The 17,344-nt window shown below is 43.9% G+C and overlaps 1 protein-coding gene across 3 annotated transcripts in view; it reads right to left on the bottom strand.

The window, feature by feature from the left end:
• Positions 1-4,289: 4,289 nt before the first annotated feature.
• Positions 4,290-17,344, bottom strand: part of BIN3 (bridging integrator 3) — a 50,276-nt gene continuing 37,221 nt past the window's right edge. For all 3 annotated transcript variants that reach the window (XM_073654030.1, XM_073654031.1, XM_073654032.1), the window contains 3 exons: positions 16,960-17,101; positions 10,493-10,627; positions 4,290-6,086 (listed from right to left, as the gene is read on the bottom strand). In XM_073654030.1, the coding sequence (XP_073510131.1) occupies positions 5,940-6,086; positions 10,493-10,627; positions 16,960-17,101 (424 nt within the window). In that variant the 3' untranslated portion in view covers positions 4,290-5,939. The remainder of the gene's footprint in view (positions 6,087-10,492; positions 10,628-16,959; positions 17,102-17,344) is intronic.

The following is a 17,344-nucleotide window of genomic DNA, read 5'->3' as shown; positions in this document are numbered from 1 at the left end:
GGTCAGAAACGCATCAGCCCAAGACAGTTTTCTGCGTTTTTTCGTCTACACAGAGGCTTCAGAAACCAAATGAAGCAAATTTTTCATGAAAGCAAAAAAAAAAAAATGAATTTTCTTTAGCTAAAATACATGTACAAAAAAATGCCCCAAAAGTGTCCGTATCCTCTAAAATATATACTGGAATATAAACCAAATACAAAAAAAACAGATTCATCAAAGCTTTTACACCAGAAAACATGCGTAAAAGCAATAAAAAAAAGTCGCATATTTTTTGTGCAATGGAGAGTTGCGCAAACGATTTTTGAAAATTTTGGAGATATACACCAGTTTGAATCAAAATGGGCGGAGTTGGGGCGTTGCCATGCTACCATCAAATTAATTAAAAAATTTGCATGACATCAATGTTGCATGCCATTAATGCTACAGGGGCCCTCTCAATGAATTTGGCGCCTTGTACTCTATTCAGACTGGTGTGTGTTACGTCAATCTTGATGAATCAGCCATGAAGTGTTTTGGTGGTTTTATATAGGGTCGAAGGGGAAACTGTTCTCCTTATGGAGAGTGACAAGCCAGGCCTGGCATGTCAGAGTGAGGAGACTTATAAGCCATGTATGCTCCTCTGGGAAATTAAATATGCAAATTGTCTCTTCAGAGAGGAAGAGGACTAGAACTCTAGCGCCATCTATTGAAAGTGGCAATCTTAAAAGTCACCATCAACGCTTTAATGAGCTTTGCAATATGACTTCGGTTTTATAGAAAGGACGAAGCATACCTGGTACACGGCGTTTAGCGTTTTTTGGGGACGATTTTTCAATAGGTCTTGAAAACTAATATATAAAAAGCGTTACAGAAGAAAAAAAATGCCACAAAAAAAGTATGTTGTAAAATATGGTATTAAAAACTGCTTTTCAGGAGATACACACAAGTCGGAGATCGAGAAGTTTGATGGATACCAGGTGGTAATGTGAGTTGGATGAAGAATAACGATGACGAGGGTCTTGTAATCCAGGTTTGAGCAATCCCTTCCACTAGAATACGGGTAGTCTTACTGCTACATAGTGCAACAAAATTCTACACATGAGCAGAATTTCAGCTTTGTACCTAAAGTTTGGGCACACAGATGTCTTATTGCACCCAGACCTGGATCTCCCCAAGTTCTTAATGGACAGAAATGCCCTCAGCCCCGCGTCATAGTCTACTGGGTTTCCAGAAAAGAGAAGGCCATTCCTGAAGAAACCAGGAAAAATCTTCGTACTGTTACACGATGCACTTGGCTTACTCATGGGGGAAGTTGTACATCACAGGTCAAGTTTTTCCCTACAAATACTGAATGTGGACCTTCAAGAAAAGAACAGACACCAAATCCTGATCCTTCCATCTGCACGGAGCAGCAGACAAGGAGATTTCTCAGACAGCTTTTGCTAATCTTTAAATGACCACATTTGCCAAGATGAAGTCCACTATAACCCCAGTAAGCCCTCCACTTGGACGAGCAGAGTATTCAGAGATGCCCGTCTGTATGGCCAAGACCAATGATGGTAACTATATGTCTGTAAGGGGAAATCTCTCAGTAGGTTTTTGATATATAATCTGAGCACAGCATGATATAGGGGCAGAGACCCTGATTTCAGGGATATGTCACTTACTGGGCTAGATGTTGCAGTTTCAATAAAATCAGTGTTTTATCAGCAGGAGTTCATCACTAAAGGACTAGGTGTCTCCTGCCAGGAAGTCCTCCTGCTCTGTATAACTCCGCCCCCAACAGTGATTGGAGGCATTCTTCCAATCAGTGGTGTGGGCGGGCTATACACAGCAGAGCATTCAGAGCACTGATAGATCTGCAGCAGAGAAAACCGGGATTTTACTAAGAACTGTAGAAAGAAACTCAGTGAGTGATACATTGCTGGAATCAGGCTCTCTGACCCTACATCATGATCCTGTTAGATAACTTATCAAAAACCTGGTGGCAGATTCCCAGTAAATGTCAGATATACAACTTGGATCATAAAGAGAGACAAAAGTAAAACATACTTTGGTATTTTTATTAAAATAGAGACTTGTGAAGCTCAGGCTCACAGTATTAGACAGTATTTCAGTATACAGATTAAGACATAGAATAAAATAACTATACAGGCATTAGTGGAGAATAAGCCCTGAGCCTGAATCACAAGGATCGCCCATACTGGATCTCCACACAATCAGTTTCTGCTACAGTCTCTGGTGTCAGCCTCCTGTGGGCTCATATGTGATGGAGCAAAGTAACAGTCTATGTGGCAAATATCATGGGCACAGAGATCAGTGCAAAATACAGACAGCTCAGGGTGCAATGAGTAATGTTCCCTTATAGCGTAATCTAGGAGTGTCTGCGCCAGAAGACCTGACCTGTTAGCAGCTCTGCCCCTTTTAAAATGATTGATCAAAATAGTAGCTGTGCAGAGGGCTGCTTTCAACATAAAAGGGGTTGTTTAAGAAAAAAAAAAAAAAAAAAAAGGCTAATCCCTGCCCCAAAATAAATACAAAAAAAAAATCTGCACTGTACTTGTCTATGGGCTATATCTGGTATTGCAGTTTTATCCCATTCGCTTGCATGGGACTCCAATGCAATACCAGCCACAGCCAATGGACAGAAGTGGCGCTGTTCTGCAGACCCTTTTTACTCAAATCTCAAACAACCCCTTTAATGGAGCATTTTGGAGCAACCTGGTTTCTGGAAACTTCCTGTTTTAAAGATATACAGTGGGGAAAAATAGTATTTAGTCAGCCACCAATTGTGCAAGTTCTCCCACTTAAAAAGATGAGGTCGGCCTGTAATTGACATCATAGGTAGACCCCAACTATGAGAGACAAAATGAGAAAACAAATCCTGAAAATCACATTGTCTGATTTGGAAAGAAATTTTTTTCTAAATTTTGGTGAAAAATAAGTATTTGATCAATTAGAAACAAGCAAGATTTCTGGCTCTCACAGACCTGTAACTTCTTCTTTAAGAGGTTCCTCTGTCCTCCACTCATTACCTGTAGTACTGGCACCTGTTTGAACTTGTTATCAGTATAAAAGACACCTGTCCGCAACCTCAAACAGTCACACTCCAAACTCCACTATGGTGAAGACCAAAGAGCTGTCGAAGGACACCAGAAACAAAACTGTAGCCCTGCACCAGGCTGGGAAGACTGAATCTGCAATAGGCAAGCAGCTTGGTGTGAAGAAATCAACTGTGGAAGCAATAATTAGAAAATGGAAGACATACAAGACCACTGAGAATCTCCCTCAATCTGTGGCTCCACACAAGATCTCACCCCGTGGGGTCAAAATGATCTCAAGAACGGTGAGCAAAAATCCCAGAACCACACGGGGGGACCTAGTGAATGACCTGCAGAGAGCTGGGACCAGTGTTACACAGGCTACCATCAGTAACACACTACGCCGTCAGGGACTCAGATCCTGCAGTTCCAGACATGACCCCCTGCTTAAGCCATTACATGTCTGGACCCACCTGAAGTTTGCTAGAGAGCATTTGGATGATCCAGAAGAATATTGGGAGAATGTCATATGGTCAGATGAAACCAAAGTAGAACTGTTTGGTAGAAACACAACTCGTCGTGTTTGGAGGAGAAAGAATGCCGAGTTGCATTCAAAGAACACCATTCCTACTGTGAAGCATGGGGGTGGCAACATCATGCATTGGGCTGTTTCTCTGCCAAGGGACCAGGACGACTGATCCGTGTACATGAAAGAATGAATGGGGCCATGTATCGTGAGATTTGGAGTGCAAACCTCCTTCCATCAGCTAGGGCATTGAAGATGAAACGTGGCTGGGTCTTTCAGCATGACAATGATCCCAAGCACACCGCCAGAGCAACGAAGGAGTGGCTTCATAAGAAGCATTTCAAGGTCCTGGAGAGGCCTAGCCAGTCTCCAGATCTAAACCCTATAGAAAACCTTTGGAGGGAGTTGAAAGTCAGTGTTGCCCAGCGACAGCCCCAAAACATCACTGCTCTAGAGGAGATCTGCATGGAGGAATGGGCCAACATACCAGCCACAGTGTGTGCCAACCTTGTGAAGACTTACAGAAAACGTTTGACCTCTGTCATTGCCAACAAAGGATATATAACAAAGTATTGAGATGAACTTTTGTAGGTGAACAAATACTTATTTTCCAACAAAATTAAAAAAAAAATTCTTTCCAAATCAGACAATGTGATTTTCAGGATTTGTTTTCTCATTTTGTCTCTCATAGTTAAGGTCGACCTATGATGTCAATTACAGGCCGACCTCATCTTTTTAAGTGGGAGAACTTGCACAATTGGGGGCTGACTAAATACTTTTTTCACCCACTGTAATTGCTGAACAGACTTTTTTACATCACAGATTGACTGTAGCAGAGCTAATTTGTCAAAGCTGGCCAATAGTGCACCATGATAAACAAATAGCTGTAACTACAGGCGATCAGCTGTAGAAAATTACAAGCTCTGCTACACGTGTCCTTTTTATTACAGTTGTTGGACTTTTTTTTCTTTTTATCTCAAAAAGTTAAAACTATCATATTTATGAAAGTTTCTGCACTGTCCACAGGAGGCGACAGAGGATAATAACCCAGTGCAGTCTTAGCATAGATACTGGGTGCTGATAATGGACGGAGAGTGATAAATGACTGTATACATAGATAACGTTGGTAAATGGAGCGGAAGGCAAGGTAGCATATATGAGTATATGGGTTATGCTTACGCTGTACGCTCACGGAGCGGAGCAGAATCTTACAAACCCAAATGATCTGGAACATGGAACATCTGAACTAAAGGCTTCAACTTTTCAATTTCTTTTTGTTTCTGTGAACTTAAAAGGGATTTTCTCACCTTCCTTCTTCAGGAGCGCACTGCTCGCCTACCTTCCTGCTTGTTGTGTGCTCCTGAAGACTGACAGCTCAGACCAGCGACCGCTGCTCCTACTAAGTGCACTCTAATTCTGCAGCATCAGAGAAGTGCCGAGATACAGAGGCGGGCCAGGGACCCAGCGATCGGGCCGCGGACCCAGCGATCGGGCCGCGGACCCAGCGATCTAGAATCATCTGGTGAATGAATGGATGCATCATTCCAGCAAGTGAAAGCTGCAGCCAATCAGTGGCCTCAAGTCACATATACATGCATCACTACTAAGGCAAGCAATTGGCAGCAGCGGACACATGTCATTGCCCTAAGAAAAAGGAAAAAGATCTTATGGTGACCACCTATCCTTGTCCGAGCGTTGTTGATGGTGTGAATAGATACATAGATTTTTCCTTCTATGCAGGTAGTTATATATGCGCCTATAATAAGAAGCCATAAAGAATGGATGGAACATGACAAATTGGGTAGTGGGGTGAGATTACCACCTCTCAAGGCCCCTTTATCTAAAAGGACAAGGATAAAATGTAACACCGAAACTCGCTGCGCCCGTCTCCTAGTCATCGGAGACTGAATTATTTCCTGCCAAGTCCTGATGTATTGGAGCAACCTAAGTGGCATCTGAGAAATAATGTGGGGCTTCCGTTCACCCATGCAAATGTGCGCAGCAGACAGTAATGGACAATGCACAATTGGCGTTAGCACACCAGTTATCACTTTCTATCGGAGCATCTAGATATCCGGCAGGAAGAACGGGCCGTGTTATGTGCAGCGATAAGAGGAAAGGAACTCAGCAGACAGAAAGCTAAAATGTGAGAATGTCTGAAGATTATTTCATACAAAGGCACTTTATAGACCGTACTGTCCGGGATGCCCCGCTAGCTTTTATCAAGTGATTAGAGGGTCCAAGCGGGAAGCCACAGAGGGTACTTGAGGACAGAGTATTACTTTCCTGTATGGGTAGTGCGGTCCCAGTCTGTCCCATCACAGACATGCGTATATTCTGGATGCAGTGGTGTAGACATCACCCTAGCCCTGGCCCTTCTGTGTCGTTCGCCATCAGTCATCGGCTACGATGGATAAGGCGCGCAGCTCGGCTAGTTTAGCCTCGTTTTCCTTCTCTCGATCAGCGTCTGACAGCGGCACTTCATCCACTTGCAGAGCCAGCTCTCCAAACACCCGAGACATCTCGGTGTAGTACACCACCTGGGGGAGAGATGACACGAGAAGGATTAGAAGAAAGCCGGCCATACACCTGTCCATGGCGGCCGGCCGAATGGATTCTTCCAGACCTTCCAATACACAAACTATCAGCTGTACATCCATGTATACTCACAGGGTAGAGGGAAATAAGCCGAGGCCATGAAGCTCCTCTGCAAAGGGATAGGATCGACATGCCCAGTAGCTTAAATATCAGTGGGGGCAGAGGTGGCGTCACTCCGGGCCACTCTCACAGTGGGGGCCACCTGAAGAAACCACCACTCTTATCAGTAACGGTGTGTATAGCATACCAATACAGTGGCATGTAAAAGTTTTGGGGCCTCTGGTCAAAATTACTGTTATTGTGAATAGTTAAGCAAGTTGAAGATGACATGATCTCTAAAAGGCCTAAAGTTAAAGACGACACAAGATGATATGTCATTTTTTACATTTTAAAAATTACAAAAAGGAAAATGGGCCGATGCAAAAGTTTGGGCATCCTGCATGGTTAGCAGCTAGTAACGCCCCCTTTTGAAAGTATCACAGCTTGTGCACGCTTTTTGTAGCCAGACAAGTCACTAAATTCTTGTTTGAGGGATTTTCATCCATTCTTCCTTGGAGAATTCTTCCAGTTCTGTGAGATTCCTGGGTCGTCTTACATGCACTGCTATTTTGAGGTTTAGCCACAGATTTTCAATGATGTTCAGATCAGGGGATTGTGAGGGTCATTGTAAAACCTTCAGCTTGCATCTTTTGAGGTTGTCTATTTTGGATTTTGACATGTGTTTAGGATCATTATCCATCTGTAGAAGCCATCCTCTTTTCAACTTCAGCTTTTTTACAGATGGGGTTATGTTTGCATCAAGAATTTGTTGAAATTTCAATGAATCCATTCTTCCCTTTATCCGTGAAATGTTTTTTTGTGCCATTGGCCGCAACAAAACCCCAAGGCATGATTGATCCACCCCCATGCTTAATGGTTGGCGAGATATTCTTTTCCTTAGATTCTGTGCCCTTTTTCTCCACACATACCTTTGATCATTGTGGGCAAAGAGTTCCAGTTTAACCTCATCGGTCCACAGGACTTGTTTCCAAAATGCATCAGGCTTGTTTAGATGCTGTTTTGCTACTTCTGAAGCTGAATTTTATGGTGAGGATACAGGAGAGGTTTTCTTCTGATGACTCTTCCATGAAGGCCATATTTGTGCAGGTGTCTCTGAACAGTAGAATAATGTACCACAACTCCAGAGTTTGCTAAATCTTTCTGAAGATCTTTTGCAGTCAAGCGGGGGATCCGATATGCCTCTCTAGCAATCCTATGAGTAGCTTCTAACTGAAGTTTTGCTTGGTCTTCCAGACCTTGTCTTGACCTCCACTGTTCCTGGTAACTGCCATTTCTTAATTACATTTTGAACTGAGTAATGGGAATTGTAAAAATGCTTTGCTAACTTCTTGTAGCCTTCTCCTGTTTTGTGGGCCTCCACCATTTTCACAGTGCTAGACAGCTTCTTATAAGAACCCATGGCTGCTGTTTTTTGGGACAAAGTTAAAGGAGGCTGGGAAATTTGCATCACCTAACGATGATAGTGAACAAGCCATAACCCTAACAGGCTAATTAAGGTTTGAAACCATGGTCAAAGTTATCTGAGCACACAAATCTCGAAGGGTGCCCAAACTTTTGCATTGGCCCATTTTCCTTATTATAATTTTTAAAATGTAAACAATGAAAATAGATACATTGTTGTTTTTTCCCTAAAATACAAAGGAAATGTGTCATCGTTAACTTGAGGCCTTTTAGAGATCATTTCATCTTCAACTTTCCTAACTGTTCATAATAACAGTAATTTTGACCAGAGGTGCCCAAACTTTTACATGCCACTGTACAGGTAAACTCTGGTGGAGCAGGGAACCATGGTCTCCGTGCTTTACCACTCTGATCTGTAGACCGCTTTATGCCTGAGAGATACAAAATGTACAGGACGTGATGACGTCCCTCCTACATCGGGACGCTGAAAGTGCCAGCTGGACTCGCCAGGCTTCTGGTGAAGGTGAGTATATACATATATGTATTTATTTTTTTCAATATTCTGGTGCATTATTACTTTCTTTTTTTTTTTATTGCTACTGTACGTGGGGTGGCTCAGTGGCCATTATTACTCTACGTGGCGGGCCTCAGGGGCCATTTCTGTATGGAGGGTTCAAGGGACCATTATTACTATATGTGGGTGCCTCAGGGACCATTACTACTGTATGTGGGTGCCTCAGGGACCATTACTACTGTATGTGGGTGCCTCAGGGACCATTACTACTGTATGTGGGTGCCTCAGGGACCATTACTACTGTACCATTATTACCCACCTCTTCAACCTATCACTAACCTCTGGCACCTTCCCTTCTGCCTTCAAACATGCCACAATCACTCATATCTTCAAAAAGCCATCCCTCGACCCAACCGCTATGTCCAGCTAACGCCCCATATCACTGCTCCCATTTGCCTCCAAACTCCTTGAGCAACATGTTCACACTGAGCTTTCTTCCCATCTCTCAAGTAACTTGCTCTTCGACAACCTACAATCTGGTTTACGTCCCCATCATTCCAATGAAACTGCCCTGACCAAAATTACTAACGACCTACTTACAGCCAAAGCTAACAGACAATTCTCTGTACTCCTCCTTCTGGACCTGTCCTCCTGACACAGTTGACCACTGCCTCCTACTACGGATCCTTTAGCGTCAAAGACCTTGTCCTATCCTGGATCTCCTCATATTTTTCCAACTGCACATTTAGCGTCTCCCACTCCCACACTACCTCCTCACCCGCCCCCTCTCTGTTGGAGTCCCTCAAGGCTCTGTATTAGGACCCCTAATCTTCTCCATTTATACCTTTGGCCTGGGACAACTCAAATTCACATGGCTTCCAGTATCACCTATACGCTGATGGCACTCAGATCTACCTCTCTGGCCCAGATGTCACCTCTCTGCTGTCCAGAGTCCCAGCATGTCTATCAGCCATATCCTCCTCCTCCTCTCGCTTCCTCAAGCTCAATGTGAACAAAACTGAACTCATTATCTTTCCCCCATCTTGCATATCTTGCATATCTTCCCCACCTGATTTTTCTATCACAATAAATGACATCACACTTTCCACTGTACCGGCAATCTGCTGCCTTGGAGTAACCCTTGACTCTGCCCTATCCTTCAAACCCCACACCCAATCTCTCGCCACCTCCTGTAGCCTCCAGCTCAAAAATATTTCCAGAATCCATCCTTTCCTCAACCCTCAATCTACTAAACTGCTTGTGCATGCCCTCATCATCTCCCGCCTGGACTACTGCAACATCCTCCTCTGTGGTCTGCCTGCTAACACTCTCGCACTTCTCCAGTCCATTCTTAACTTTGCTGCCCGACTAATTCATCGCTCTCCTCATTACTCCCCCGCTTCTCCCCTCTGCAAATCCCTTCACTGGCTCCCAATTCCCCAGCGTATCCAATTCAAACTACTAACACTGACCTACAAAGCCATCCATAACCTCTCTCCTCCGTACATCTCTGAAATAATCTCCCGATATTTTCCCTTACATAATCTCCGGTCCTCCCACAACCTTCTTCTCTCCTCCACACTTATTCGTTCCTCACCCAATCGTCTCCAAGACTTCTCCCGAATATCTCCCATCCACTGGAATTCTGTGCCTCAACACGTCCGATTATCCATCACATCCGGATCCTTCAGACGGAACCTGAAAACCCATCTCTTCAAGAAAGCTTACAGCCTGCCATGACCTTGCTGCCTCCTCAACACCACCGGACCAGATCCTCATTAACACCGGAGCTACTGCAATCCCCAACCTATTGTCTCCTTCCCTGTCCCTGTAGAATGTAAACCCACAAGGGCAGGGTCCTCCTTCCTCTGTACCAGTCTATCATTGTTAGTTTGTTTACTGTAAGTGATATCTGTATTTGGGATGTAACCCCTTCTCATGTACAGCACCATGGAATCAATGGCGCTATATAAATAAATAAATAATAATGTAAAGTGGGCACTTAAGATACAATACCCTGAGTGCTCCTGTAATGTCACTGTTAAAGGAAGCATTATTTATTTTGACTTTGGAGGGGTGGCGGGGCACTCACAGAGAGAAATAATATTTTCTAAGGGGCAATTTTACCATCTAGGAAGGTCCAAAAGGGAGTTTCACTATGTGAGGGGCACAGTGGTGGCATTACTACCGTTTGGTACAGTCTTCTACACAATCGATGGTTTGGCTGACAGTCATCTAAGGAGTATGGCAAATTTTAGCAGTAATACTTAAAAATGCGTATATGTTACAAAAATGATAAAAAAAAATAAAAATTGTATTTAAAAAAAAAAAGACAAAGTAGAAATGTAAAAGAAGAACAGATCTCATTCATACCTGTGCTCTGATCAATGACTGGAAGCTGGGCTTGAAGAAATCGATACGACTGTTATAAAACTTTGGCATCTCGTCCAACAGCTGGCGGTTCTTCACCTCAAAATCCTCCCGGATGGGGCGCAGCTCTTCCCGAGCCTGTGGGACACAAACATGACACCATGTGAATCTTACAACTTCAGGGAGTTCAGCATCATAACACTAGAGGGCAGTGTTGGGCATCCTACAAAACTAAACTTTCCGATGAGAGGTGTCAAACTCACCGTAATAGGGTTTTCTTTCTATATGAACACCATTACCCTATACACCTCATCATCCATAGCTGTCTCTATCAGCCCATTCAAAATCATATATTTATATATGTATAGAGATATATATATATATCTCTTAACACATCTGTACTGCAGTCCCAATGGATAAAGTCGATATAAAAAATAAAGTCTACACACCCCTGTTAAAATGCCAAGTTTTAGTCATTTAAAAAAAAGTCATATGAAGAATCATTTCAGAACTGTTTCCACCATGTATCTGTACAAATCTATTTTTAAGGGGGAAATAAAAAATAACAAAACTAAAATAATGTGGTTGCGCAAGTGTGAACACTCTCTTATAATTGGGGATGTTGTCATGTTCAGAATTAGTCAGTCACATTTACACTCTTGTTACATAGTAGTCAGTAGACGGCTGCCATCATTTATAGTGATTCTGATTAACCCCATACAAAGTTTCGCTGTTCTAGTCGGATTTTCCTGACATTTTCTTAGCTGCATTTTACAGCTAAAGCCATAAACAGCTGACAACACAGCAAAGAGATCTCATTGTTGAAAGTTATCAGTCAGGAGAAGGGTACAAAAATATTTTCCATTGCGTTAGATATTGTGTAACACTGTGAAGATGGTCATCAAGACGAGGACTAAACTTGGCACAACAATAACATTACCTAAAACTGGACGTCCCCCAAAAATTGATGAATAGTCAAGAAGAAAATTGGTCCGGGAGACTGACAAGAGGAATGCAACAACATTAAAGGCATTGCAGGAATTTCTGTCATGTACTGGTCGTGTACTACATGTGACAACAATCTCCAGTATTCTTCATATATCTGGCTTGTGGGGGTAGGGTGGTAAGACGGAAGCCTTTTCTTACAAAGAAAAACATCCAAACTTGGCTATGTTTTGTCAAAACCTATATCAAGTCTGCCGAAAGCATGTGGGAAAATAGAATTAGACTTACCGGTAATTCGGTTTCTGATAACCCACCACGACAGCACACAGGAGGATGTAACCCCACCCTAATAGGGACAGGAAATACCTAGAGGTTTAAATAGCCCCTCCCACATCCTCCCTCCAGTGATATTACAAAGGACCACAAGAGTATAGATGCTTCAAATAAATTTTTATTTCTACTGATCAAGCTGTCGTAGAAACAATAAGCGAGGGGGGGAGGGGGGTGGGGGGGGATTACCCGTGCTGTCGTGGTGGGTTATTAGAAACCGAATTACCGGTAAGTCTAATTCTATTTTCTCTAATAACCCCCCACGACAGCACACCGGAGGTATACCAAAGATATACTAGGGAGGGACAATAGCCTGAAGAACCTTCCTCCTGAAGGCTAAATCTCCAACAGACATTAGGTCTAGTCTGTAGTGTTTGGAGAAAGTATGAATTGAGGACCATGTGGCAGCTCTGCAAATCTGTTCGATGGATGCGTTGGCTTTTTCAGCCCAGGAGACAGATATCGCCCTTGTAGAATGGGGCTTGAGCTTTGCAGGAGGAGGTAGATCCTGGATCTGGTAAGCCTCCGTAATCGCCCTCTTAATGCAGTTGGCTATTGAGGATTTTGCTGCTTTCTTTCCTCTGTTTGGACCTTGTGTATGGACAAATAGGTTCTGGTCTTTCCTTCCTTCTTCTGTTTCCTGAAGATAGTGCAGTACTATTCTCCGAACGTCCATAGTGTGGAATTCCATCTCTTTTTGTCTTTTGGTTTGTCACAAAAAGATGGAAGGATTATCTCCTGAGATCTGTGGAAATTTGAGACCAACTTAGGTAGAAGTGAAGGGTCAAGTTGGAAAATTAGACGATCTTCCAGGATTCTCAGGTAGGGTTCGTTGACCGAAAGGGCCTGTAGTTCACACACTCTTCTGGCTGTAGTTATTGCCACCAGGAAAGCCGTTTTCCAGGTCAGCCTGTCCAGTCTTATGGTTGATAAGGGCTCAAAGGGAGGAAGGGTTAACCCTTTCAGAACAATGTTAAGGTCCCAGGGGGGAACCAGGTCTCTTACTCTAGGGTGGATGCGGGTGGCTGCTGTCATAAATCTTCTCACCCACTGATGTTCCGCTTGTCTTTGATCGAAGTATGAACTTAACGCCGCTACCTGGACCTTAAGAGTACTAGGTCTGAGACCTCTGTCCAGACCTTCTTGTAAAAAGTCTAGAATCTGGGCCACATCAGCCCTATGAGGGTCTGGGCGAGTGGGTGCACACCACCTTAAGAAGGTTTTCCAGATCTTATGGTAAATGGTGTTCGTTACAGGTTTCCGGCTCTTCTGGAGAGTTTTGATGACTTTCTCTGAGAGGCCTCTTGTTTTTAATATCAGGAATTCAGAAGCCAGGCAGTTAGGTGTAGTCTCTCGGGATCCGGATGGTGAATCGGTCCCTGGAGAAGGAGATCCTTGATGGGAGGAAGGATTAGAAGCGGTAGGGATGCCAAGATGTCCTCTCTGGGGGTGCCTGAAACTAGGTGTTCCTCCAGTTGATCTAGCCAACAAGCCATTGATCGAGCTACGCCCGTAGAGACTGTGTTGGTGCTTAATAGTGTTGCCGAGGTCCCCCAGGATTTTCTGAGTAGTCCCTCCATTTTGCGCTCCAAGGGGTCTTTTAATTGAGAGGAATCTTCAAAGGCCAGTGTGGTTTTCTTTGCTACTCGTTGCAATTTGGATATCCACTCTTGGGACTTCAGACCAGCATTCTGCCGTCTCATTGTCTACAGGAAATCTATCCCTCAACTCTGTAGGGGTATTTAATCGCTTTTCTGGAGATTCCCACTCTTCTAAGACTAAGTCCCTAATACTCTGGTGTATAGGGAACACCAATTTTTTCCTGGAACGTAGCCCCCCAAACATCTGATCCTGTACAGTTTGGGGCACTTTTTCTTCCTCGACCTCCATAGTTCTCCTTACTTCCATGAGGAGTTCCTCCAAACTATCTGATGGAAAATAATATCTCTCTCGTTGGGAGTTATCAGGGGTTGGACTTAGTTCACCTTCCTCTGGAAGATCTTCTTGAGATATATATATCTCCTCTTGAGAGTCTTCCTCCCCTCCCTCGGCCGGGCTAATCTTCCTCTTTTTGGCTGCTGAGGGAGTAGATGTAGAACCCTGACTAGGTGAGGGCGTAGTGAGAGAGACCGAGGCTAAGGAGGATTTGATCTCCTGACGTACAATCCTCTTTATCTCCTCCATTAAGGAAGGTTGTTCCTGCCTGATAATCTTCTCCGTACAGTCCTTGCATAGGGGCTTTCTATGGGAGGACGATAGTTTTTTGTACAGATGGGACATCTGCGTGACGGTTTAACTTTTTCTCCAGATGCAGGTTCCTTGTCCCCCTACAAGAGAGGGGAGAAGGGGAGGGGAGCTATAATCACTATTTCCTGCATCTGGGAGATGGACTACCAGTGCCATACTTACTGGGACCGGATCGGCGCTGGGCTCTACAGATGCAGAGCAAGAAGCTTCAAAAGACATGGTTTTGTCCTACATGTAGATGTCTTACTGTCCAGGGCTCCTTTAATGGGCGACCGGACCAGCGCCTCCCTCTGTTTAGAGGGCTCCTCCCCCGGTGTCCAGGTGAAGATTTCTGATCACCGGCGGCATTCCGCTCTTCTTCCCCCATAGCTTTTCTTTTTGATGCGGTTCACAGTGGAACGCAAACTGCCGGAAGTGACGTCATCATCCACTGCCCGACGTCACTTCCGGCGCCGCGGCGTGCGCTCCACATCCGGAAGCCGGCATCGCCCGCGCATCCAAAGTGGGAGAGGGGGAGGAGATGGACCGGAGAGCTCAGAGAGGCCTCCGGTCAGAAGATCCTGCAGACCTTGCCCGAGAGCGCGGACTGCAGGAGGGGGTCCCGAATCCGGAGGAGAATGGAGCAGTGCCCTGAGAAGGAGAGGTAAAGACCGCTCAATCCTCCGCTGCCCAGCTAGTAGCTTTCCCTCAGTGCCTGTCGCCGGCCCAGCACACCGGGGATGACCTCTTCATCCCTGATAGGGACAGGAAATAACACTGGAGGAAGAATGTGGGAGGGGCTATTTAAACCTCTTCGTATTTCCTGTCCCTATTAGGGTGGGGTTACATCCTCCTGTGTGTTGTCCTGGGGGGTTATTAGAGAAAACGTGTTATGGTCTGATGAAACCGAGGTTGAATTTGTTGGACATAATTCCAAAATGTATGTTTAGCGCAACGCAAATATACTGCGCATCACCAAAAGAACACCATACCCACAGTGAAGCATGTTGGAGGCAGCATTATGCTATGGGGCTGTTTTTTTGGCAGCTGGAACTGGGGCTTTAGTCAAGGGAATTATGAACAGTACCAAATATCAGTCAATTCTGCAACAAAACCTTCAGGTTTCTGCTAAAAAACTGAAGAGGAATTTAACCTTTCAGCACGACAACAACCCTAATTTACCTCCAAATCAACAAAAGAATGGCTTTACTAGAACAAGATCCAGGTTTTGGAATGCCAATTCTAGATGTTCCATGCTGATAGACTCGTTCAAAAAAGACTGAATGCTGTCAGAAATTCAAAGGGTATTTCAACAAAGTATTAGTTTTAGGGTTTGCGCACACTGGTGTAAAATCGGATAAGTGCAATACGAGAAAAAAAAGGGATCAATGTTATTCAAAGAGGCAGTGCGGATCAGCATATTTTCTCTCAGTTGTAATCTGCATTAGAAAAAAAAAAATCACAGCATGTGGCGATTTCACTCCGAAATCAGCACTGTGAGAAAAGAAAAAAGTTGTTGTTTTTCAATGGATCTCTACAGATTATGGGTGATTATGATGATGGAAAAAGTTCTAAAATTATTCTTCTTGGTATGATTTTTTTTTTATTAATATGACAAAAAAAAATGTCATTAACAGGGGTGTGTAGACTTTTTATATCCATTGTATATACTAGCATTCACAGTTTACATAATTCCAAATGGGATTATTTATTTTTACTTTATTTTGTAATCCTTTTAGGAGACTTAAACCTACAGTAATGCAGTATGTACTGTAATTGTGGTTCTCCTATGACGACTAAGGTAACCCATTGGCTCCCCGAGATTGCATAGTCAGGGACCAATGGAAACTCAGTTTTCAATATAGCCCTCCGGTTGTTAAAGGGAATCTGTCAGTAGGTTTGTGCTATGTATATATGATATAGGGACAGAGATCCCGATTCTAGCGATGGGTCACTTACTGAGCTGTGTGCTGCCATTTCAATAAAATCAGTGTTTTACCAGCATGAGATTATCACTACTGGACTAGGTGTCTTGTGCCTGCTGGTCAAACTGATCTGGGTAACCCCGCCCCCATCACCGATTGGCTGCTTTCTGTCAATATACCTTGTACACAGAAAGAGGCCAATCGGTGGTGTGGGTGGGGTTACACAGAGCTCAGCATTTGAGCACTGCTAGATCTGTAGCAGAGAAAACAGGGATTGTATCAAAATGACAGAAAGCAGCCCAGTAAGTGACACATCGCTGGAATCAGGGTCTCAGACCCTACATCATACTGCTCACAAAATCCTGCTGACAGATTCTCTTTATGGGGTTAAGCTACATTCACATAAAACAGATCTTCGCTAAGGGGTTGCTTCCTTGGCAGCACACTTCTGTCGTGTTGTATGCAGGAAAATGTATTTTTCAGCGTCAGGTTGAATTATAGACATGCTCCACATAGAACATATAAAATGGCCATTTTTTTTTTCTTGTTTAAGAAACCGACTTGAGAGTTTTTATACATTTTCTTTATGTGAAAACCCCTTTAAAGTATCTAGTAAACAGCAATTAAACACATATTCAGCACACGGGGAACGGCCAGGGTAGTACCTATTCAAGAATTTAGAGAAATGTGAGAAAGGAGAAAGCATTCAGTGCCCAAGGCCAGCGCTGAAACAGGAAGAAAACAGCCCAGAAAATGCACACCCCCTCCGTGTCCGGTGGCAGACACCAAGCCCACGATCAGTACCTGTCACATGCTGCCGATACTCTCTAGGGAATATTTATAGTCAGTGAAGGGGGGAATGGCTGCTTGAAATAGGCTTGAAAAGGAAGTGGCAGAAACAGAAACTGTAACTACATGTTAGAGATGACAATTTTGTCTAGTGCCGCTACGTCACCCATTACTACTGTGGAACAATACATCTCTGTGAGAGGAACTACATTGGGTGATACACGGCAGGCATGACGACACCATCAACCCCCTCACCTGGTGTAATTTGGCAATCACTTGCCCCGTCCTTTCCTTTTCTTCGTGTTTCTCAACTTTTAACTGAAGTCTCTTGTATTCCTGCAGCGCCTGCTCCCTGCGCTTCACTGCCATGTTCAGAGAGGGGAACACGCTGCTATACCTGTGTGCAACAGATCCGACAAAATTCATGGAGGTTAATCACACAGACTTCCCCTGTACATTGCAATTCTGAGAAATGGAGGATGAAAATACCCCTGCTTAAAGGGAATCTGTCAGCAGGTTTCGTCTTGTAATCCGAGAGCAGCATGATGTAGAAGAGATCCTGATTCCAGCAATGTGTAACTTACTGGGACAAGATTTTGCTGTTTCAATACAATCAGTGTTTTATCAGCAGGAGATTATT

The sequence above is a fragment of the Phyllobates terribilis genome, unplaced genomic scaffold (genome assembly GCF_046119375.1).
Source record: "Phyllobates terribilis strain yellow unplaced genomic scaffold, ASM4611937v1 Scaffold_11__3_contigs__length_659146591, whole genome shotgun sequence".
NCBI classification, from domain to species: domain Eukaryota; kingdom Metazoa; phylum Chordata; class Amphibia; order Anura; family Dendrobatidae; genus Phyllobates; species Phyllobates terribilis.
This window is presented reverse-complemented; position numbering and strand designations above follow the sequence as displayed.